This window comes from Myiozetetes cayanensis, unplaced genomic scaffold (genome assembly GCF_022539395.1).
Source record: "Myiozetetes cayanensis isolate MyiCay16 unplaced genomic scaffold, myiCay2020 scf7, whole genome shotgun sequence".
In the NCBI taxonomy this organism is placed as follows: Eukaryota; Metazoa; Chordata; class Aves; order Passeriformes; family Tyrannidae; genus Myiozetetes; species Myiozetetes cayanensis.
Genome location: NW_026087964.1, coordinates 28,996,515 through 29,021,060, shown reverse-complemented (window position 1 = coordinate 29,021,060; position 24,546 = coordinate 28,996,515). Strand labels below are relative to the sequence as shown.

Sequence of the window (24,546 nt, the reverse complement as noted above, 5' to 3'; positions counted from 1 at the left end):
CTTTGTCGTGATACTCCTCTCCATCCCACTGACGGGGGTTGTCTGCATGGGACTTAACTGTGTGCTGGGGCTAAGCCATGATAGTATCTGAAGATTCTGTTCTTCTAGTTTTCGACATCTCTGACTAGTTTCAATTTGAGCTGAGCTTTTGCTTTTCTAACTGCAGCTCTGCACACCCTTGCAATGCCTTTGCACTTACTTGGACGTAATCCTGAAGCCCAAAAGAAGGTTCAAAGAGAACTGGATGAGATGTTTGGTAAGTTTTCCATTCCTCTTTTATCAAGATTGAAGAAATGGAAGTAGAAATGTGACATGTGACCATTCAAGATGCTTTAAGTAGATAGAAGTGGTTGGGATGGGTGCTAGAAGGTGCAGGAGAGAGTACTGAGAAAGTTTACCGAGTAAAGGGTAGGGGTTTTCTCTTTTTTACAGTGAAGCAGTTACAGATAGTCACTAATTTGCTATCATTTTGAAACTTCTCCGTTTTCCTTTTTTCCTTAGGAGGATGTCAAGTACTGAATGGCACAAATATTCAGATCATAACTTATGCCATACACAGAAACTCCAGGATCTTCCCTGACCTGGAGGAGTTCAGACCTGAGCAATTCTTCCCTGAAAATTGTAAGGATGAGCACCTGTATGCTTTACAAATATTTGATGTTGTTGATAGTTTGCATGCATCCATCGCTTTGAACTGACATTTCTGGTCTCAGTAGGGGGTGATGTGGAGGAATTTTCACCCCCATTTTCCCCTTCAGTCTTGCAATGGTTTTATGGTAGGCTTTTCAGCTGAGTGTACGTGTCAAGGTGTCAGCAGCGGGACTGCTGTTCACATGGCCTCTGTGAGAAAAGACCTGAGAACACACAGATCTGCTGGCTCTGTGATGGAGCTGCTGCAGGACACAGCTGAGCCCAGCAGCCAAACCAGTGGCATCTCTGTGAAAATGTATTTATAAAAGTGTACAAAAAAATGCTGAATAGACAGAGGAAGATGGGGAGGGGAAAGAGAGTAAAACAGCAGTACAAACACCAAGGTCAGTGAAGGAGGAGGAGGAAGTACTTCAGACACCAGAGCAATGATTCCCTAGCAGCCTGTGGAGCATGCTGGAGCAGGTTTATCCACAAGAGCTGCAGCCCATGGAGGACACCTATGCTGGAGCAGGAGAAAAGGGTGAGGAGGGAGCAGCAGAGAGGAATTTTTGTCTTTGTTTCTAACTTCCTAAGTCTGTATTTTTAATTGTCTATAAATTAAATAAAATTCACCAAGTTGTCTCTGTTTTGCTCATGATGGTAACTAATAAGCAATCTTCCAGTCTTTATCTTGACCCATAAGCATTTGCTTCCTTTTGAGGGTGGGGAGTGAATGGGTGGGTGTCTGACTGCTGGACAAGGCTAACTTACCTTATCTTAGTACCAGGCTGTACAACCATGACTGTGTTATAGGCAGGCACATTAAATGTGGACAAGAAATTTCCTAGAGCAAATGTGGACACCAAATCTTTCATATTGCAGGAATGCAGGTAGCAGATTTTTAGTGCCATGTGTTTCTTTGACCCACATCACAAGTTTTTTACGATCTTAAGCTGTCCCATTTATTCATTCTCCATGACCTCTAGCTTTATTCATGTAATGTGTAGCATGCTGCTAAATGCTTTGTTTAAACTTACTGGAGTTTAGGAAGGAGGAGGCCCTGTAGGATCTAGACAAACAACAGAAGAGTGGGCAGAATCTCCACTTGTGACCGTGCATGAGTTGTGATCATCCAACTTGGCACACTGATGCATAAATATAGGTGTGGTACTTTGGTAGCTACTTAGCATTATTGTCTATTATTTATGACAACATAATTGATACCTTATCAGAATTGCTTTACAACAGTAGGCTTGGGGGGGCAAGTGGTGGTCTGCTTTGTTGTAACACACGTCATAGGGAAGATTTTGGTTTCTTAGAGAGGAGTCAGACTTCTGTATTCTGTTGGGGATTATTCATTCATGCAAAATATTTCAAGCTAAGGATCCCAGAATGATGGCTACAGAAAAGAGCAGTTGTTGCAGTACAGTGAACACCAGGTTGCAGAAACCAAGCAAGCTATGCCTGATGGAGGTGGGCATTGCAGCAATTAATCTGTCTTCGAAAAACATAGCTGTGGTCTCTGCCTCTAATGCTGTTCGTCTCCTCTACTTCTGTGAGAAAGGATCCTCAGAAGGATTTGAAGCTGTAGATTTTTGGGCTACAGTGACATGAACTGTAGCATCAGGCCCTAAAATGCTTCTCTGAGGACTGGGGGAGATCTCTGAGTTGTCCAACACTAATAATATATTTTGAAATGGAGACTTGGTGTGTTGGGTTTTTTTGTTTGTTTGTTTTGTTTTGTTTGTTTGTTTTTGTTTGTTTTTGTGTAGATGATGACTCTTGGGGGCTACAAACAGCCTGGATTTTTTAGAATAACTTTCTACACGATCATTAATCATGTTGTGATGGTGTATGTTGAGAAAGAGAGAAGCTCTTATTAAGAAAAACCTTCCTTAAGAAAAAAACAGTTTTTCAGAATGAGTTGTGTACTTTTTTCCTTCTGTTGTATCAGATTCATTTTAGCTTTGCTTTTCTTTGGGTTTTTGTTTTACTTGTTGTTAATGATGATTTTATTGCTTTCTTTATTGAAGAATCCAGGCTGCGTTCTGGGGACCAGCAGAAGCCTGTGTTGTCATTTGTGCCTCTGGGCTTACACAGCTGCATACCTTTTGTCAGCATGGGCAGATAAGCTTCCACTTAAGTAAGAGGCTGAATAAAAGCAGGTTTGCACTTCTATGTGCATTTATGAAAGCAAAGATTCACTAACCAGTGGAATGCTCACAGAAATCCAACACTGAGCAAATAGCTCTCTGAAACTCCTCTCCTATGGAACTTCCTCCAAGGTTTGCAAGTCTCAGTGACATAATTAGGCCTCAAAGATGCCAAAACTCTCATTTCTTTTTCCTTTTACATCTCATTCCAGTGTTGCTGTTGCCTTTTGTTAGCAGCATCACCATTGCCAGCTGCTGGCACGATTTTGCAATGTTTGTTCTGCTCTGTTCCCTACTGCTTTCCCTGTGGCTTTTCACCTTCTCCCTGCTGTTTCACTGTTTCTCCTTTTTTTCTTTTTTTCCCTGCAGAAGTAGTTATCAAGAGTTAGAAACACAGATTTTTGACTCAGAATCACAATTAGCCACTTCATCTAACTATCAGCCCCATGAAGGCAACAAACTGCAAGGTTTTTTCTAAAGATGAGAGCATAATTACTGAGCTGATCTCCATATTAAAAAGACAAAAAGTGAGCCTCTTCATCCTGCATGCTGACTTCCTTCCTAGGATGTCACCTGGACAAAAGGGAGAACTGATGGCTGTGTAGCTTGCCTTGTGTGTTGGCAAGACAGGGTATGTATCTGCTGCTTTCTGTCACAAACCATTACAAACAACAGCAAGAGTAGCAAAGTTCGTTTCCAGCTGTTTACTGTGCATAAAGATACAATAGTCAGCATTTAAGATAAAGTTTTTCTGGGAGATTACAGGAACAAAGTACCAAAATTTAATCCTCTCTGCTGCCAAGGGTCATGAAAATCTTACTTAACTTCTGATATTCTGAGCCTTCTGTTTGTGTTTTTTGTCTTAGTTGTTATGTTTATGCTGTTTGTTTATTTAGTAAAAATGCTGATGCAGTGAGTGCAATCATTTTTGACACAAAGCAAACAGGCTGAGTGTGACTGTGGCTATAAGTAGCTTTTGTGCTGTTTTCAGAGGGTGAAGTTTTGTGAATTGGCTGAGCGCTATGCTGTCTCTTTACCAAAGTTCTGTGTTTGACCACAAAGTTTCTGAGCACTTACTTTGAGGAACAGATGCTCAGTAGCCTTGCAGCAGTGAGAAGAGACTCTGGGTCCTCCTGAGGCAGGAAGGGCAGCAGTGTATATGGTGGATGTGGTACCGCATCTACGCAAGCACTTTGCAAGTTGTGGCACAGCTGCTGGTGCTGTCAGTTGTGTTACTGGCACCCTTTACCCTGTGCCTGAGCATTCAACAGTGAGATCAGTAAAGGCCATTTGAGCTTAGAGGCATCAGTGTACTTTGCAGTGCTGCTCTTGATCATGGGTCTGTATGGGCTCTGGTTTGGGTAACTCCCTGAAACCATCAACCAAACTGAAACTTAAAAGTACTTTCCATCTCACTCTTCAGTCATTGTGTTGGACATCAGTGGACCAGTTCAGTTCTGTGGGAGCCCCTGGTGGTCTAGTGGTAAGGGCACGGCGCTGTCACTGCCGAACCTGGGTTCGATTCCCGGTCAGGGACACTCCCCGGGCAGGTGGAGCTCGTTAGCCCTTAAAGGCAACCCACCTACGTCCTGAGGACCTCGCTGCCACCGTCCAAGCTCGCTTGGCCCTGGCAGATGAACCTTAGGATTAAAGGGTGGGCTCAGTTCCGCGCACACTGTGTCTCACCTAAAAAAAAAAAAAATTCCAATGCGCAGGCTGGAAGGTGTAAAGACCTTCCCCGGATCTTCGCTCGCGAAGACTGGCCATTATTTATTATTAGTTCAGTTCTGTATGGCAAAATAGTGTTCTCTGAGCACCTGAAAACAGATGCAGAAAGATGATCCTGAGAAAATCCATCCTTCCCAAATCAGCAAAAATGTGTTTTTTCTCTTGACAGTGCTTTATGTCTTTTCCTACTGAGGTATTGCATGGGCCTGCAAAGAACTTTCTCACTTTTCACTTGAGTCAGAGGAGTGAAGTGAGAGCAGGGAGAGAGCACTGTTCCCTCTAGCTTCTCTGCCATTAGGAAATGCTTGCAGGCAGCCTCTCCATGTGCATGTTTTTTTAAATCTGTTTATTTTCCTGGCAAGCAGCTGCGCCTGTGGTCTTTGTGACCACAGGCTCCGCCTCCTGTTCTCCTGGCCAGATTCCCCGCACATTCAGCTTGGTGCAGCGGCACTGCCGGGTAGCCAGTTCCGCAGCCGGGATCAAGGCTCACACCAGGAGGCTGAGAGGTGATGATGGAGGTCGTGCAAGGATCCATGGAGAGATTCCAGCTGCTGCCCTTGGGGGCTGGGGTCATCACTCTGTTGTTGACAGTTGTGGTTTTATGCTCCCTGCCCTTCCTGATGAGTTACTTGAGGCAATGGTGGATGTTGAAGTCAGTCCCGGGTGTCAGCCCCTGCTATCCTGTCCTGGGAAATGCTCTACTCTTAGAGCGGGAGGGAGAAGGTAAGGCCAACTCACACTGTAGCCCGGCTGTGAGGTCCCTGCACTGTGTCGGGCTTGCTGGAGAAGCCAGTGCTGGTGAGGTGCTTGTGTGTTTGAGCTGTGGCTGGCTGGGGAAGGGGAATGGGAGATCAAAGGTGTGCTGATGCCTTTAGTTCTCTTTGGCGCTGTGGGCAATCTGCAGAGGGGAACTGTGTGAGGAGTAGGCAGTGAAGGGGAAAGCAGAGGAACTGCATAAATGTAGCATTATTATCAGCCAGAGATTAACTGAAAATTCAATCTGACAGCAGCTTCCAGATGCTGATGCTGGACTCAGATGGTTGCATGTGTTGGTAGGGTGGAGGATGAGTGCTGTGAAATGTGTTTTTCCAACAGGGAGGCATGCTGAGTGCTCTTGCAGGAAGTGCGATTTCACAAAGTGGAACACTGTGTTCTCATGACTGTTAGCTGTGATCCAACAAAACTTTAAACAATTCTCTTTCCAGAAATGAGCATGTGCAAGGAACTTTACCACGTTGAGTTACTGGGTCACTTTCAGAATGAACTGTGACTTACATGTGTTAGATGCAAAAGAACTTGATGAGTATTTACAGTACATCCCTGAAAAACAAATCTTTCTGTTTTTACACTCATTAATGGGGCCTTCTTTTTTGCCAGGTACTTGGGAGAGCACTAATGTGCTAGATGTTCCCTTTCCATTTGGTACTTGTTTTTTAACAGGAGCATATTTCTTAAGGAGTTTGTGGTGTGAAGGTATTGCTGGCTGTGCTATCAGTGGTCCAGATGCTTTTGTGTGTCTTTGTGATGCCTCTTTATGCTGGTTCTGCTCTATGCACATGTGTTCCTGGCTGTGCTGCCTGGTATGTTACCAGAAGAGAGACTATGCAAGCATGGTGAAGTCAAGGACGATTACAGCACTGGAACACAAATTGCTCAGTGCTGACCCATGCTGAGACATGGTGCCTCTGTTCACAAGGGTACACTGTCATATCTTTCCTCTGCATTGAACCCCATATCTAAATACAGGTATGAAACGTCTTTGGTGGATATGAGGCCAAGCAGCTTTCCAGGAAACTGGCTTTGAGGAAGCAGTAGAAGGATCATAGTCAGGATGTTTATATAACCCTAACTGAGAGATGAATCTTTTTTTTTTTCTTTTTTTTTTTCCTCTTCTTTTTAAATTTTCTTTAAAAACCAGAAAAAAACAGAGCATTGTTTCTATCTCTAGAAAGCAGTTTGATGGAGACTCTGGTGTTCTGTGGAGTGTTTAATCTCATTTTTTAGCAGGAGTCACATAGCCTCCATGCTTTAGTTAAGTTAGTGTCTTTGTTCTTGTTTATTTATGTAAAAATGAGTGAAGTTTGTGGTTTATAATACTTTTAATTTAAAATATGACAATGAAAAAAGATAGCTTTTTTAAAAAACAGTAAGGTTTTATAGCAGAAGAAAAAAGGGCTTTTCATATGATAGTAATTTGGTTTATTGGTACTGGTAGACAAATGCTGGAAAACATGATATTTTAATAATGGCAATGCTAGGAAAAATGTTTTAAAAAATAGCAAAATAATCTGACATTCTTAAGCCTGTTAGATGAGGTGTCATTAGAACTCAGACTGGAGAAAGCTGTATTTGGGCTTTAATTAGGAAACTGTTTTTTTCTTTTTTTTTTTTTCCTCTGATTGGGGGCCTTTGAATTTTCAGCTCTACGGAGGTTTGATAGGATATCTTTTATTATTTAAGCTGGTTTCTAAAGAGTATTCTTTGAATATCCTGATAGTGGCCACCACATCTAGTATTGCAGCATGAACCTGAATGCTGTCTGTGATGAGATAGCATCAGAGACCTCTTTGGATCAAATTAAACACCATTTACTGCTCCTCCCTTGCTCACAGATCCAGCTCTCTCTCATGCTTTCTGTATAACTAAACTGGCAATATAAGGACTGGATGAGTGTGTAATAATGTAGGGAGGAGGATTGGCTGAATTGCTGAGCTCAGTAGTGTGAAGTCCAACTGGCAACTGGACAGTAGTGATATCTTTCAGGTGTTCTGTGACATAAATGATCCTATGAGTCTATACCCTTAGAGATTAGGACATCTGAATTGTAAAATCCACAGGTGCAAAATATGCTGCTTGGTCATAAAGCTTCAGCAAAACCAAAATTGCAGGGCATATGGTGTAAAAGAGTTCATTACAGAAGTCTTTCTTAAGTCTCATTTAATGAACTCCCCTTTTTGAAAAGTTCTAATCTACCTTTTTATTCCAGGCTTTTTTAATCAACTAAAATTTTATTCTGAAGAGTTCAGGAGTTGGCCATTGTTCAAACTTTGGATAGGACCATTGCCTGTCATGGTTTTGTATCACCCTGACAGTGTGGAGGTGAGTGTGCTGGTCTCCTACCTGTTCTACTATCATGCAGAGCAGTATTCCTTCTGTTAGTTTGTATTATCTTAATGTACTTTTTGTTAAAAAGGACTTGGGCTGATTTTCCTTGGGATTGTCCTCTGACCCAGTGCTAAAGAAAGGCTTAAAGCAAAAGAATGTAAAAAAGCCTAGTCTGGGTGGGGAGGGGGGAGAGTTGTGGGGGGATATTGAAGATGGCCAGCAAATGAAAGCACCAACACAATGTGTTTTATCAAAGAAGCATCTCCTTTAGCTTTTTTTTTTTCCCACATGTGTGAAAACTTCTGCTCCCAAGATCATAACAGATAAGCAGACATCAGGGAAGGTGGGAATACTGAAAAAGGGATGGAGCATTATGAAATACAGATTTCAGTGCTTGTCTCTGACTGACTTCTGCATTTGAACTTGCTGGGTCTTTCGTGGTGCCATGAAATGGAGTCATTAGTTTTGGTACTGACAGTGATTATCCTTGAACTGGTGTAGGAATAGTTGTGCTTTCAGAAGAATTTGTAATGGGAAAGATAGAAACTCATTTTCACTTAGGAAGCCTGCAGAAGGTTAGATATTTTTTCTTCCCTTCTGCAGTCCAGAGTGGGTTGCAGAGAGAGCTGTATTCTCTCTCTCTCTCTCTCTCAATCTGCTATGCTGGAGAGAGATAACTCTAACAGTCATGTAGAGAGGTCTTGGGAAGGCAGGGAAGACAGAGAGAGGATAAAAAGGCTGTAGAGAGCAGGAACTTGCCTTTTTCTCCCTGGGGCCTGGTGCTTAAATAGCACTGTCAGATGCTTAAATAGCACTGTCAGGTGCAGTTTCTTGTGCTTTGGCCTTCTAAATAAACTTTGAATTCTTTCCACTGTCTTGGCATTTCTGGGGATACCTGCATAATTTACTTTATGACTGAGAAGACAAGAGTTTTCTCTCTGTTGGAGTGTTTATTGAAGAAAGAGTGAAGATATCTCTTTCTAACAACTGATATTTTTTTCCTCTCCATTAATTTTTCTGACAGGTTATTCTGAACAGTTCAAAACATATAGAAAAATCATACCTGTACGACTTCCTGCATCCATGGCTGGGCACTGGACTTCTGACGAGGTATAATGAAACGCAAGTGCATTCCTGTCTTTTTGAAATTTGCAGGGTATATAATAGGAAGAGGTCTTGGTGGCAGGAATGCTGTGTATATCTCTGAACAGAGAGATTGTGTGCACTGCTTATCTCAGCCGGAGATGCTGCAAACCAGTAGGATCCGCCTGAGGTTGGTGATGCTTTGGGGTAGGACTGGAGAGTATCTGCACTCTGCCCTTCCTTTCCTTCATTAAGTGGAGGATCATAAGAAGTGATCTTAGGTAAGAACATAAGTCAGGAGTGGAGAGAGGGAAGAGCAATGATGTAAGGGTTTGGTGTCCTCCAGTCTTGGGAGGGTAAAGGAAGGTTTAGTCTGGATGATGCAGATATTCAAGAGTGAGAACAAGACGAGGGTGCAATAGCTTTGGTGTCTTTGAGCCTCTTTTGAGTTTTTGCAAGGAGGTCAAGGTCCCCCTGTTAGTATTCACTACTTACTTTCAATACTGCTGGCTTTGCTGCTTGGAGCCCTCAGAGGTGAACTCCTTGTGCTTTATGATGGGACCATGGTGATGTAAATGCCAGCTGCCATCATGTGGTGTGGGAAGTGCAAGTTTATGTGAGAGAATGAGGAATACCTTCTATCTTGAATTTTGTTCATGACCCTGAAGAAGGCAGTTAGGAAGCAGTAACAAAGTGCAGAAAGTTGAGGTCCATGGGTGTCAGGCATTTTCACTGTTAGTCTTCTTCCTTGCTGGTTGTTTTGTGTACCATAGACTTATAGAGGTATTTTGACTTCCTTGTGCTTACAAAAGCCTAATGGAGGAGAATGTTCCATTCTTAACTGATTAATGGCAGCACTGGTAGATAGCAAGCAGATAAGCTGGCCTGAGGAGTGCCCCAATAGCAAGTTAACAGGACTAGTGGTGTGACGGTTTTGCCTTGTAAGCACAGGTGCCAACTGTGTGCCTGTGGCACATATGATTCAGAAAAAGCAAACAAGAACCCACAGGAAGCTGTTGTCATTCTCTGTGGCTCTCTGCTTGTTCACTGATGTGAGGGAACTGGTTGCCCATCTCCAAGGGAACACTTGGAAGCCAGGCCTTGGGGCAGTCATTTTGGCAATGTCCCTAGGCTCTAGTTCTCTGCAGTCCTCATGTCACACTCTGCAGATGAAGGCAAGCATGACTAGTGATTCAGGGAGACAGTGTGGTGGGTTGAGGCCTTGATGCTGAGTAGCTGTTTTGTCCTATAGATGGCTTCTGCTTGGTCCCTCTGAGCCTTGGCACTGGCCAACAAGGCTGTATTGCCTGGAGGCTTGTTGGCATCTCTGTTTGGTGAGAGCAGCTAAAGAAATGGTGACTTCTGCTTCTGAGAGATCTGGAGCAAGAAATATCCATTTGCTCCTTCTGTGGAGTGCCACGAACAGCTTGAAGAGACATCTACAGTGTCCACCTCTTCCAGGCTGCAGTACTTACTGTGTACTTCCTGTGATGGTGAGGTTTTTATTTTTGACTTGGAGTTTTTAACCTTTCCTTCATCCCATTAATTTTACAGCACTGGAGACAAGTGGCGGTCGCGGAGGAAGATGATAACTCCCACTTTCCACTTTGCAATATTGAATGATTTTCTAGAGGTTATGAATGAACAAGGGAGTATTTTGGTTAAGAAACTTGAAAAGCATGTTGACAAGGAACCATTTGATGTCTTTCTGGACATCACTCTGTGTGCCCTTGATATCATCTGTGGTAAGTCCTCTTCAGTTATTGTGGTGGGACTGTAAATGATGGGGATGCTCATGAGTACAGCTGTGCCAGTTTGTGTGAGGAGGTGATTGAAGAGGAATGTTCCTGCATATTGTGTGAATGCATTTCTATCCTCCCAAGGCCATCCTTTCTCCTAGGGTTTATTATGTGCATCTGAGCAGGTGAGTTTGTGGGATTGGCAGGACAGAGATAGCAGTCTGAAGTGAGGTTGTGTTGAGGAGCAAGATTGCTGAGCAAAGCAAGCTCATCACCTGGTAAGGTGTGTGTATATTCACCTGTCAAAGGGATGGTGTGGTGACAATCAGTAGCTGGGAGCAGTAGTAACTTACTGTGTACATAGACTCTGCATTTCACTTTGCACATGCGAAATGTTGATGTTTTCCTCCTTCTAGAAACAGCTATGGGCAAGAATGTGGGTGCGCAGAAGAATAAGAATTCTGACTATGTTTCTGCTATATACAGGTAAACAGACATTTTCCTTAGCTACTGTGTAGTTGAGCTGGACTTGATGCTCCTGGTGTCAGGAGGGAAGGCCAGGGGGGCAGAGATGGAGGAATGTAAAGCACTGGAACAGACAAACCCTGAGTCATTAAATACCCTGGAGGTATTTGAAATACATGTAGATAACAGCACTTAGGGTCATGGTTCAGCAGTTGGTTAACACTAGGGTAACAGTTGGACTCAATGATCTAAAAGGTCTCTTTCAACCTAAATGATTCTATGATTCTATGATCTCACTCCTAGCTTTCTATGGAGCTTGTTGATACAGGTACGTTACAAAAGAAGGGGTGAACTTGTAGACTTTGATTCTCATCAATTCCTTGGCCTTTCTCAAATTGTAGCACAAGTGTGCTTGAAGTTGGCCTAAATGTAGTAATTACTTCTCGAAGTCTCTGCAGCCAAAGCATGTGTGAGAGTTGCATAGCAATGACAATCGGCCCTTCCAAATATACTCCAGTTTGTTTGAGCATACTTGAAATCTCATATTCTTTGTTTTAAATACTTTTACATGTTGTCTGGCATATATGGTATCTGGAATTGTACTCCAGGTGTGTTTGAGCATAAGCGTACTTGAGGTCTCATATTGTTTTTTTTAAATTCTTTTATATGGTGTCTGGTGTACATGGGATCTGGACAATCAGGTAGGAATGTAATGCTGTCAGATGACTGTTTGAGTTCTCAGGGCAGACATTTTGGAAGCCTGCCGTGAGTAGTCTTTTCAACATAGCCAGTGCCTTACTGAAGTCATGTGGGCCTGGACTGATGACTTAATAGATCTGTTTCAAGACAATTCCAACTAAATGAGAATATGCTCTCCTTCTCAGACATCAGTGTTTAAAGATATAAAACATGGTGATGCTGGGACAGATAACAGAAATTTTGAGATGGTGTAAGATCAGGAAACAAATGTGAACAGCCTTCCTTTCAGATTAATGGGTTTAAACTCACATGTTCTGTTAAGTTCTACTTCATTAGAGTACATAGAACTCTTTTTTTGTTTCTTGAAAGTGTGCTGTAGTTTATTTTTCTGTCAGTAAATGTTACATGATGTAAGTATTTTGACCCTAGGATGAGTGATCTAATCCAACAGAGACAGCTTAGCCCTTGGCTTTGGCCTGATTTTTTATACGTACTGTTCAAGGAAGGAAGAGAGCACAAGAAGAACCTCAACATCCTTCACAATTTTACAGATAAGGTATAATTATTTTGTTTGTTTGTTTGTTTGTTATTTATAATGATAATTTCAGTTGTTTGAGCTAAGTCTTGCACTCAGTAGAGAGCTTCCAAATGGGATTGAGGTTCATCCTCCTTGATATGCGTATACTAAGAGAAGAGCTATTTCTCAATTGGGATGCTGAGGAATTCCCTGAAAAGAAGACAACAGCTGACTTCCCTTTCTGGAGCTCTGTCAAATTTAAACAATAGCAAGTATACAAATCCAAGGGAATGTCAGGACTTACAGCAGGACTTCATTGAACTCTTGATCTGCCCCAGAAGGAGAAGCATCTGAATCACCTGCAACAGCTCACTGCCAAGTTTTGAGCAGTAAGCATAGGGCTCTGCACAGTGATGCCATTTGGTCCAGCCCTCAGAAACTGAAGGCTAAATCAATTTTCCCCTGTTCAGAGCAGGTCTGCTCAGATGAGCAAACAGATGCAGGTCTCTACATCAGCAGTAAGCAGTAAGACACTTGGGCACAGAAACCATTAAGCATGCGTCACTGATTTGGCATAAAATACAGGGTTCTCTCACCATGTTAGACTGGAAATAACAGCCCTTTCACTCACCAAATAATTCCCATGCTACTCTTGCCAATGTTTGCCCTCCAGATCTATTTAGAGGATGTTTTCAGGCTGTTTTCCCTATGCCTGTATGATATCATTGTATCATACAAAGGAGACAATCTCTGAACTTTGATTACATATAATGAGCCACACTGACTTTGTATTTTTAAGTACTTCATGATTTGCTTCCTTTTATTGGGAGTTGCAGCAGTGAGACATGAGAGGACGTAAGGTAACACTTGCTCTCTTCCTGTGCTGGGGTGGTGCACTGAATATAAGAAACCAAATCTTAGAAGATGACAAAGAAACAGTAAATAATACACTGATCCAACTCTAATTACTATATCATGGCACTAAGGGCCATGTCCAATCTCTTTTTAAAAACTTCCAGGGATGGTGAATCCACCACCTCTCTGGGCAGGCCATTCCAATACCTGATCACCCTCTCTGTAAAGAATTTCTTCCTAACATCTAACCTAAACTTCCCCTGGCAGAGCTTGAGCCCATGTCCCCTTGTCCTGTTGTTGGTTGCCTGGGAGAAGAGACCAGCCCCCACCTGGCTATAACTTCCCTTCAGGTAGTTGAAGAGAGTGATGAGGTCACCTCTAAGCCTTCTCTTCTCTAGACTAAACAATCCCAGCTCCCTCAGCCTCTCCTCATAGGACTTGTGCTCAAGTCCCTTCACCAGCCTGGTTGCTCTTCTCTGGACCCGCTCCAGCACCTCAATATCCTTCCTGAACTGAGGGGCCCAGAGCTGAACACAATACTCAAGGTGCGGCCTCACCAACGCAGAGTACAGGGGAAGGATCACTTCCCTGCTCCTGCTGGCCACACTGTTCTTGATGCAGGCCAGGATGCCATTGGCCTTCTTGGCCACCTGGGCACACTGCTGGCTCATGTTCAGCCTCCTGTCAATCCAGACTCCCAGGTCCCTTTCCACCTGGCTGCTCTCCAACCACTCTGTCCCCAGCCTGTAGCGCTGCAGGGGGTTGTTGTGGCCAAAGTGCATGACCCGGCACTTGGCCTTGTTGAACTTCATCCCATTGGAGTCAGCCCATCTCTCCAGTCTATCCAGGTCCCTCTGCAGAGCCCTCCTGCCTTCTGGTAGGTTGACACTCCCTCCCAACTTGGTGTCATCAGCAAATTTGCTGATGATGGACTCAATCCCCTCATCTAGGTCATCGATAAAGATATTAAACAGGACTGGGCCCAGCACTGATCCCTGGGGGACACCACTGGTGACCGGCTGCCAGCTGGATGCAGCCCCGTTCACCAGCACTCTCTGGGCCCGGCCCTCCAGCCAGTTCTTAACCCAGCACAGAGTGCCCCTGTCCAAGCCATGGGCTGAAAATAAAGTCACCTAGTGTAGGTGCTAACAGAAAGAACTGAGCCAGCACAGCTTCATGAGAGGAAAGTCCTGCTTATCATACCTGATTTCCTTTTATGACAAGGTAACCCACCTAGTTGATCAAGGAAAGCCAGTTGATGTAATCTTTTTGGATTTCAGTAAAGCTTTCAATACTGTCTCTCACAGGATCCTTTTGGACAAAATGTCCATCTTGTAGTGGGTGAGCAGTTGGCTCACAGATCGAGCACATAGGGTAATAGTGAATGGATGAACATCAGACCAGTGACCTGTCACCTTGACAAATTAGAGGACTGGGCAATCACCAACCATATTAAGTTCAACAAGGGAAAGTGACGGATTCTACACCTGGGATAGGGCAACCCTGGATATTGGTACAGACTGGGCAATGAGAGCTTGAAAAGGAACCTGGGGGTCCTGTTTGACAGCAAGTTGAATATGAGTCAGCAGTGCCCTGGCAGGCAGGGAGGGCCAACCATGTCCTGGGGGGCATCAGGCAAAGCATCACCAACTGGTTGAGAGAGAGGGTTGTCCTGCTCTGCTCTACTCTGGTGAGGCCTCACCTTGAATATTGTGTGCAGTTTTGGGCACCACGATATAGGAAAGATATTAAGCTATTAGAGAGCATCCAAAGGAGGGCAACGAAGATGGTGAAGGGCCTTGAGGGGAAGCTGTATGAGGAGTGGCTGAGGTCACTTGGTCTGTTCAGCCTGAAGAAGAGGAGGCTGAGGGGAGATCTCAGTCTACAACTTCCTCACAAGGCGAAGAGGAGGGGCAAGTACTGTTCCCTTCTTTGTGGTGACCAGTGACAGGAGTCAAGAGAATGGTCTGAAGTTGTGCTAGGGGGAGGTTTAGGTTGGATATTAGAAAAAGGTTCTTCACCCAGAGTGTGGTTGGGCACTGGAACAACCTCCCCAGGAAAATGGTCAGAGCACCAGGCCTGACAGAGTTCAAGAAGTGTTTCGACAATACTCTCAGGCACGTGGTGTGACTCTTGGGGATGGTCCTGTGCAGAACCAGGCGTGGGACTCAGTGATCCTTGTGGCTCCTTTCCAACTCAGCATATTCTGTGATTCTGTGAAAGAGGGTTCAAAATGTGACATACAGGCATGTTCAGTGAGGAAAGCAACGTGTGTGCACAAAACTGTATTTTTTTCTGCCATTCCTCTGAACAGACTTGCATGCTCTACAGCCTTTCTTTTTAATTATTTTGTTTTTAAGAGCAATGACAATTTATTGAAGGGTTCTGTTTTGTTGTTGCAACAACAGTGGTAACAGCAAGAAATCTGTCTGTTATTGGGGCTTTGACCTAGAAAAGGGAATTTCAACCATTGCTCTCATACTGAAAAAATTTGGGAAGTTTTAATCTAGTGGTTCAGCAGTGCAATGTGTAGTGTTGATGAAGGGTCTTGTCTTCTCTTCTGTCTTCTGGGTTCCTCCAGGTTGGATATTTTCCTAGTTTACGGTATAGGATAGAGAAGATCTTATTAGTGGTTAGTCTGTTCGCATTGTGATGATTTTTTTGATTTGCTGCTGCCATTGTTGGGCATTCATGATTGGCTGGTTCCAGATACTCTGGGTATGTTTTCACTTCTTGATGATGAACAAGTTGTTTGTGTGGTTTGGCTGTCTATTTCTTGAGCACACAAAGGTTCACTCTGTTGCATGGGACAAGAGGTGTTGGTCATATTTCACCTACTAACACAAAAGGTCAGCCAGAGTTCATGACTTAATGCTTATAGCTATGCTAACTAGCTCATGTGGAGTGCTATAGATGGATGTTATTGTTTGGATAAGTTTGGACAAAACTGTATGATGTAGACTGTGGGCTTGTGCTGAATGCATCATATGTGATGTGATGGTTCTAATCTCAGGTCATTGCAGAAAAAGCTGCAGAACTTGAAAACACCAAGCAAAAGAAAGATGGTAATGATGGCAACTGTGAAGAAAGTGTATCCAAAAAGAGAAGAGCATTCCTAGACATGCTGCTGAGTGCAACAGATGATGAAGGGAACAAATTGAGCTACAGGGACATTCGTGAGGAAGTGGATACTTTCATGTTTGAGGTAAACAAGGAACCCCTTTTTGTTTGTTTGTTTGTTTTGGTTTTTGTTTGTTTGTTTGATTTTTCTGGTTTTGTTTTGTTGTTGATGTTGGTTCTATTTGTTTCTTTTGGATGTTTTTTTACCAGAACCTGAGATTCAGAATTTGAGGGTAGTGACTCTTCTCTTAATTCAGGAGGTTGCTTTTAGTATGGAGTTATTTTAGCCCTGGAAGCCTAAGAGGAAATATCAGTCTTTCTACCCTACAAAGGTAGGATAGAAACATTGATGTGCCCTGGAAAATGTTGGGCAGTACATTTGTAGTAGGCCCTGCCTATGTGAGCAGGCTTTACTCATGAAAGCAGGTGAGTAATACAAGCTTAATGACTGACCTGGACCGTGGGCTCTTGGCTCATGTTGCAAACCTCATTAACACTGAGGAGAGCTCTGAATAGTTTCAGTGTTTTGACTTGCATTTTGTCATCTCTCCTCACATTTTGTCCCTTGCCGTGTTGACTGCAATCTCCTGGTTCTGTTATCAGCTGTGTATTAGTGCATTGTCTTCTCATAGAATCTTACACAAAATGGTTGGAAGGGACCTTAAAGGTCATCTAGTTCCAACCCTCCTGCCATGGGCAAGGATGTCACCCAGTAGATTAGGTTGCCCAAAGCCCCATCCCACCTGGCCTTGGTCATCTTGAGAGACAGGACATTCACAACTTTTCTGGACAATGTGTTCCTCACTACTCTCTGAGTAAAGAATTTCTTCCTAACATCTAATTTAAATATCTTCTCTTTTTAGTTTAAAACTATTCCCTCTGAACCCTCTGATCATTTTCATGGCCCTCCTTCATGTCTGGTTCTCTATCTAATGAAAGGTTCTAAACAAGATTTTCACAAGTTTCCCACACACTTCTATTAGGTGGACCTGAATTCTCTCTCAGAAGAGCTTATGTCATAGAATCATATTACTGCTATTGTAACCTAGGGAAGCTCTCTTCCCATTATTACTATTTCTGTACTACCTCAGCATCCTGAACTTCACTGCAGGTGCACTTTTTCAGTACCAAAATCCTTTTTTGGGTCAACTTTTCCCTTTTCTATTCTCCCCTTTCTCCTCTCTTTTTTTTTCACTTTGGTTCCCATTTCCTCTTCCCTTTCCTTTCTTCTCCTTTCCCTCCTAAGTGCTGGGAACTAGTAGTTGATCCCCTTTTCATAGGAAGCCAAGAAATATTTTCTCCTTTGACTACTGTAGTGTGTCTCATTAGGCCATTTTTAGGTAGTTTTGTAAAGGTTACATGTTATGTCCATTTTATCTCTCCTGCAGTAGTCATTGACCCCCCAGATGTTATGTTATTGACTGGACAGTAACCTAAAAAATGAATATATGTCTGTTTCATTGTGTAGAGACTGATACTTCACACAGCTTATGAGAATCAGGAGAGATTTTGCTTGAGTTATTTCAATACTTTTCTCCTTTGTTCAGTTTTCAGCACCTGACAGAATTGTGCGTCATCTTATACCTTGATAATTAGTATGTTGAATAGAGTGTTTCACTCTTGATTCTTGTTTTTCTCATGGTCATGGGACTAATAAGTGTCACTTTCCATATTATCTGCACACCTAAGTATTTACAAAACCCACTGGTGCACAGGAATAGAGTTGAAGTGAATGTTTTGGTAAATCTGGACCTCTAGGGCCATGATACAACAGCAGCTGCTATGAACTGGGTCCTGTACTTGCTTGGACATAATCCTGAAATTCAGAAGAAGGTTCACAAAGAATTGGACGAGGTGTTTGGTAAGTTTCCATTCTCCCCTTCATTGGGTCTTTGGTGGTAGTTGCTGCATTTGTGAGTGGAGATGTTAGAAGCTTAGATGTAGAAGGGGAGTTAGGAGCATGCCTTCTGGCCCTTTTGGAGCTTTCAGCAGCTAGAAGTGATTGGGACGTGTGTGGGAAATCTGTAGGGGAGTACAACCGACCTTACGTCTTTGGGGCAAGATATGCATGTTCAATATATGTGTAACACCTTCTTGTATGTAGTCTTGGTGCACGGTGAGAATTCCTGGAGGGATCTAGGCTGAGTTTGTTTAGCCAGAAATGGGGAGTTTTGATCTTGCTCATCCCCCTGTTTGTTTTTGGACAGACAACACTGACCGTCCTGTTACAACAGACGATTTGAAACAGCTTCGATACCTTGACTGTGTTGTGAAAGAAGCCCTTCGGCTCTTCCCGTCAGTTCCCATGTTTGCCCGTACCTTGAGAGAGGACTGCTGTATTAGTAAGTAAGCTGTGTTTACCACTTTCTGTCCTGTTAGCATTGGAGATGTTTCCCAAGTAAATGGCAGTGTTGTTTTATTTTTTACTGTGCTGTTGTGTATAAAAAGTCACTTGTTTGCTGTTGTTTTGACCCTTCTTCTTCCATTCCCTTTTCTCTTTAGGAGGATATCAGATACCAAAAGGCGCAAATGTTCTTGTTTTGACTTATGCCCTGCACAGAGACCCGGAGGTCTTCCCAGACCCAGAGGAGTTCAGGCCTGAACGATTCTTCTCTGAAAATTCTAAGGGAAGGCATCCATATGCTTACGTGCCCTTCTCAGCTGGTCCCAGGAACTGCATTGGTTGGTATCTCAAGAAGACTTTTGTAATGTAACAGTTTGGCTTTTGGTGTGGCAATTGAAACAGCAATGAGCGTATCAGAAATTTGAGTCTTGATGTGCCTGCTAATTGTGTACTGTCCTTCCTGCTCCCACCCCACCCAGCCCCTGTGTTCTGGGCACTGTTGGCCCTGCAAGCCTAGTGCTTGAGCTGCCACATTTGTTTATTCCCAAGGGTTTCCTTTCTTCCTAGAGACCAGTGTCTATCACGCTGGTGTTTCCTCCTCACTGCCTGTGCAGCCTGACAGCATGTTATTTGGCTCCTGTGTTAGGACAGGATTGCTTCCAAATTTCTGATTCTCAGTGTTAGCAAGACAGAATGAGAGAAGACAAATGCCCTGCACCTGTTTTGTTCTGGAAACATCTACTCTGTCTCTCTCATGATCTGAGCTGGGTGTCCCAAACATGCAGTCTTTAACGGATGTATTTATTCCCTCTTTTCTGACACTGTAGTTGGTTTGGTCTTTTCACTGTCATCCCAGAATTTGTTAGTTCTCCTGATGCCACTGAGACACTTGGCATTCATCTCTGCTCAGAATAGAGGCATTGTTGTTTATATTGTAGAACATGTGACAAGGCTGTTCTCTGCATTGATTTTAACTACAGGTGGGGAATATCCAGAAAATGTCATGCCATTTACAAGAATAGGAAATATAACTTCTTTTTTTTTTTTTTTTTGGTTTTGTTTCTTCTTTTTTTTGGGGGGTAGGGTTGATTTGTTTTGATTTGTCTCATTGGTAGGTGTGTCCTTGTCATAAGAACAGTAAACTAGGTCTTTCCACATTTCAAAGAGAAATATGATCTAATCTAACATGTCTAGCTAGTTCCTGAGGTTTCCTGAAGGAATATGTGCAGAATATCATTGCAGAAATGCATCACTGTGTACATGTGTGTGGATGTCTGTCTAAGCATATTATACAGAGGGGAGAACAGAAAAAGTTCTGAGCACTGGGTTTGTGTCCTGTTCCCATTTTTCAGTTTAGTGTGTATGAACTGCTTGGATTGTGGCACTTGATTTGATTTCCCTCATGTTTCTCTGTTCCCCCTTTCCTCTGTCACCTTTCTCTGAAGTGTAAATTGAACTTTGCTGCCTGTGCTACTAGATCATCAGCGTGTGTGAGGTTTAATGATCATTGAAGGGAGGTCTGTGTGTCATTCCGTTGCAGTCATATCTCCTTTACTCCTCTCCACATATATGGAGCAATAAGATTTTTCTCTCTCCACAGTTCCTGTACTGCATCTTCTGCTCTGATGTGCCATTTGTTCCACCTACCTAGTCCGTCCAAGAGATATGACAAGGCTGTATTTTGTATTAGTTCAGTATAAAGTGTTGACTGTTTCCACTTTGCTGTTTGAGTTCTGTGTACTGTGGGAAGGAAGGCACACCGTGGATTGTCCCAGGAAGGCCAGAGTTTTCATACAGAGAAAAGTGCTAGTTTTGTTAGTATCCATATAAACTCGATTTTGGCCTAAGGCTAGTTCTGTTCTCAAGGCAGATGCACAGTCCTTGCTCTGTCGTGTTTCTGGGAGTATCCTTGTGAACATGCAAGTGCAGCAGCCATTGATGCAACCTGACAATACCTTTTCTTCCTGCCCTGTAACTCGTAGGCCAGCGCTTTGCACAGATGGAGGAGAAAACTATTCTAGCCCTCATCCTGCGGCGCTTTTGGGTGGAGTCATGTCAGAAGCTGGAAGAGCTTCGTATATCTGGAGAATTGATTCTTCGTCCAAATAGTGGCATCTGGATTAAGCTGAAGAGGAGACCAAATGCTGGATCAGAATGAAAGCCATCTCAAGGGTTTACTTCCAAAAATTTTCAAGCTATTTAAGTGGAAATATGTTTTAAAATCAGATATTTTGATATCAGTCCAGCAGTTTGTTAAAACCGCTTTTTCCTATTTCATTAAAGATGTTGTAATAGTCCTAAATTACTCTACTTTTCTAGTACTTGTGAACTTCATGGTAATCTTTGAATATTAACTTTTAGTGCCTTATCTGCTCAGATGAAACTATTCTGTTGCAACAGAGCCACAAAACCTTAAATTATGGTAGTAACAACAGCAATGCCTGTGATGAAGTGATCTGGTTACATGCCATAGAATTTGCCAGGTAACTGATAGTCTCAAATATTTGTATAGTTTTCAGGTTTCTTTGGTTTGGAAAAGCACAAGTGATAATTCTTCCTCTCAGGCAGTATTTTTCCTTTTTTGATAATGACTGTATCTGTGAAGATGAAGCAAAAATCTCTGATAATTTTATTCCTCCTCTGTAAACATTTACAGTAGTTCTTAAATAGTGAGTGCTCTGAATTATTTTTTAGCAAAGTATACCATAAACATTAATCTGTATAAACATTAATCTGTATAATCATACCACGAAGTAGATAGTGTACAAATTACACACTGGATGTCACTATGACAGAACCACTGTATTATTACAAACTCTGCAAATAAACTTCTATTGTGTCTCAATATGGAATGAAGTTACATCTGTAGACATTACATGCCTGTGTGCAGGTAAAGTAATCATGCATAATTAAGTCATGCATAATTATTTCTTAGCATCAGTTCCTCTGGAGTGATCAATCAACCAGATTTTACTGTGTTACTCCAAGCTCAAGCAATGAGCCAGTGTGCTCTTAACTTCTAGTGTCCTGTGAAACCCTGAGCTTCCTTGGCAAGTTTCTTAAAGGGGGCTTAGGTACTGCAATTCCCTGAAGCAGGCACAGGGAGAACACTATAGTGTTCTCAGGAGGTTAAACAACAAAGTTTTACTGGCAAACTTTAGAGGATAAGGGTACTTGGCAAATTTCCTTAAAGCAACGTTCAATCAAAGTGAAGCATTTCACAAAGCATTGACTTAGCAAACTCTAGCCCATCCAAATTCCGAGTTACCCAGATTTCAAGACAAGGAAATCTGAAGAAGAAAAGGAGAGAAAGATTGTTAATCACTGCTTGAATTCCAGCGCGATCTCAGCTCCTATAAAATGCAAATGGTTTGCAACCCTGTGTATTCCTGTGCAGTTGCTTTTATTGGCCCTGGTCTCTCTTCTCCTAGGTGGGACATTCAGCATGCCACTGGCTAATAGCCATTCTGGGCTGGACTAGATCTGGAGGGGTGAGGGGTATGGAGCAGTGCACCATCCCTTCTTGGCTGAATTTACCCTGCTCCCCCTTGCAGTCCCTACACAACCCCTTTTAGTTGTTTTGAGGAAGTAATCATTTCCTCCACTCTCTCACAGGCCCTGAAGGCAACATACAGAGTTTTTTGCTAATTGAAGTTAAAGACGAATCACGGTAATGGAATGACGCGCCTGTGAAAAGTTTCTGAGTTTGTACCTTCAGAACAGGCCAAAATCTGTTACAGGCCACTCAGCTGGATAAGACACTCCCCATGATTTTTGCAAGCTCTGAAAAAGCTGGTGCTAGGCCAAGCTCAGGTCTTCTAGCTGATCTACCCTTTACTTGTGTTTTGGAACTTCTTTTGGCTGGTGTGTGTTACTCCAGCATGGTGCCTGGTGCTGTACAAAGAAGAGAACCCGCTGATAACCACACTTCTGTCTTTAGCTGCTGATGCAGCTGTTCCTCTTGCCCTGTGGTTGGCAGAGAGGGTTGTTGTTGTGCTGTTGGGTTTAGGTTGTTCTGGGGCTGTGGACACCCTGCAGAGGGAAGCTGGATGAGAAGCTGGAGGTCAGAGCTGATACAGCTAATATGGATGGGCCCAGTCTAATGACTAAGGTGGTACAAAGTAACAATGGAGTAATCTGTCTTGACTGGTTTTGTTGGCCTTTACAGATTTTTTCATCTGTTTCCATGTGCCCTTTTAACAACATTGCTTGGTTTAGCACCTGAGATACTCCTGTACTTTGTAGAACATCATAATAAAGAGGAAATATTTTTTATGTTTTCCAAGTAAATTAGAGGTTTCCTTGAACCTGCCAAATTCTTTACATTCTGATGAACCTAGATTTTACTGTTTTCTGAGGATCTTATAAAAAGAAAGTATTTAACTGCTGAGTTTACATAAATGAAATCATAGATCTTGACAAAAAGTTTGTAATTGCTACCTTTATTTTGCCTTTAAGAAAAAAAAAGTCATGTAGCAGTGGTAATATAACTGCATTCTTCAACCTCATTTTTCAAATAAGTTTCATTTCTATATAATAACAAGAACTTAAGTTTCTAGATCTGAGTGTAAACATTGGGTTTTTTTGTAATGAGATAAGTTTTGAGACTACCTTCATATGTTAATACACAGAATACAAATGACATGTGTTTTCCAGAGAGATCTCTAAGTTAAGGAATTATTTCATGCTTTTGGTTACTCAGCAGTGTGAGCTTTCAAGGTATAGAAGATTTGTATTCAAGATATGTTTTCTCAGGACATTTGGTATGTAGTTGTACCCTGGTTTACTTAAAAATTATATGGAATACTGGGTACATGGCCACTTCCTTGTTTACGAGCTGGTTACCAGGAAGGCCTAGACTAAAATGATCACATTTTCCATTCCTTATTCCATACTATTTTTACATAACATTTATATCTCACATATATATACATATATATACAAACCTGGAGAGCACCTCGTGTTTTCCTAAATTATGTCCTTAAGTTAAAGACTTTCAAGACAAGTGAAAACTAATATCACTTCCTTTTCTCCTGTGGGATCTATTTTGTAGAAACAGTTTGTAAGATGGACCAAATTATAACAATTCTTTCCATAAGATAATTTTTTTACTTCTGTCCATTCTACCCAGTATTTTTCTTGCACTTTGTTTTTGTACCATACCCTTCTCATATAAAGAAATCTCAAGGAAATTATAATTTCTTTATGATCTCTGATGTGAACAAGAAAATAATTGAGACAAAAACTAGATAAAACTGTAATGAGAAACTCATTATTAAAAGTGCATGGGCTCAAGTACTGGCCCAGAGTTGCCAAAGTGGAAAATCCCTATTTAGTGATGCACATAGTATCTTTGCAAGATAAGCACTGATTTAATCCTGTAATCTTTGTGTTCTAAGCTGCTCTGAAATGGCAGTGACCTCTCATCTTCTGTTGTGAAATTTGGTTTTAGAGCAGTCTGAGGCTGCTAAGAAAATAAATATGAGGAAAAAATACTGAAGGTACTGAACTTTCTACTGGGATAGCAGAAACGGAGCATTTGAGTATTTCTGGTTCATGGCTTATAGCTGTTATGAAGAACACTGACAATGAACCCTGTGTAACATCTTGGGAGGTTCTGCTTGAGAGCTCCTGCAGGTACCTCAGAGGCACTAGAAGTTTCCAGCTACCTTGACACAAACTGCTGAAAGCTGCCAAATTTGGACTCATGCAAGAGGTGGACTAATGGTGCTTGCTAGACTTGCCTCCCTGAATTTAATCCTCATGCTGTAAAAGCCAAAACCTCATATGTAGATTTTAGTACACTGCTGCAAACAGATCACTTTGCCATGTGTGATCTAACATGTTATCTCCTCCTCTTCCAGCAGCTAAAAGACTCAAAGAGCCTTTGGAGAATTCTACCCCACTGTTCTTACTAAAAGCAGTTTTGTTTTTTTTTTTTTTTTTTTTTTTTTTATGGCCAGTCTTCGCGAGCGAAGATCCGGGGAAGGTCTTTCCACCTTCCAGCCTGCGCATTGGATTTTTTAGGTGAGACACAGTGTGCGCGGAACTGAGCCCACCCTTTAATCCTAAGGTTCATCTGCCGGGGCCAAGCGAGCTTGGACAGTG

The 24,546-nt window shown here is 42.4% G+C and overlaps 1 protein-coding gene across 2 annotated transcripts; it reads left to right on the top strand.

Annotated features, from left to right (window-relative positions):
• The first annotated feature begins 34 nt into the window (after nucleotides 1–34).
• LOC126651731 (cytochrome P450 4V2) lies at nucleotides 35–21,283 on the top strand. Of its 2 annotated transcripts, XM_050337936.1 has the most exons (12): nucleotides 35–256; nucleotides 502–621; nucleotides 7,498–7,610; nucleotides 8,641–8,726; nucleotides 10,254–10,444; nucleotides 10,855–10,924; nucleotides 12,032–12,158; nucleotides 15,988–16,179; nucleotides 17,853–17,955; nucleotides 18,302–18,436; nucleotides 18,597–18,776; nucleotides 20,421–21,283. In XM_050337936.1, the coding sequence occupies exons 1-12, from the start codon at nucleotides 184–186 to the stop codon at nucleotides 20,594–20,596; spliced, it is 1,566 nt and encodes a 521-aa protein (XP_050193893.1). In that variant the 5' UTR covers nucleotides 35–183; the 3' UTR covers nucleotides 20,597–21,283. The 2 variants fall into 2 exon arrangements, with proteins under 2 accessions (XP_050193893.1, XP_050193892.1); XM_050337935.1 differs by lacking the exons at nucleotides 35–256; nucleotides 502–621 and adding an exon at nucleotides 4,953–5,234.
• Nucleotides 21,284–24,546: the final 3,263 nt, after the last annotated feature.

What these genes read in the sequence shown, in the direction of transcription:
- LOC126651731 (XM_050337935.1), top strand. Translation starts at nt 5,021, where the DNA reads ATGATGGAGGTCGTGCAAGGATCCATGGAGAGATTCCAGCTGCTGCCC. An exon ending in ATCACCCTGACAGTGTGGAG is followed by an intron (nt 7,611 to 8,640) that starts GTGAGTGTGCTG and finishes TTTTTCTGACAG; the next exon opens with GTTATTCTGAACAGTTCAAA. An exon ending in TTCACAATTTTACAGATAAG is followed by an intron (nt 12,159 to 15,987) that starts GTATAATTATTT and finishes TTCTAATCTCAG; the next exon opens with GTCATTGCAGAAAAAGCTGC.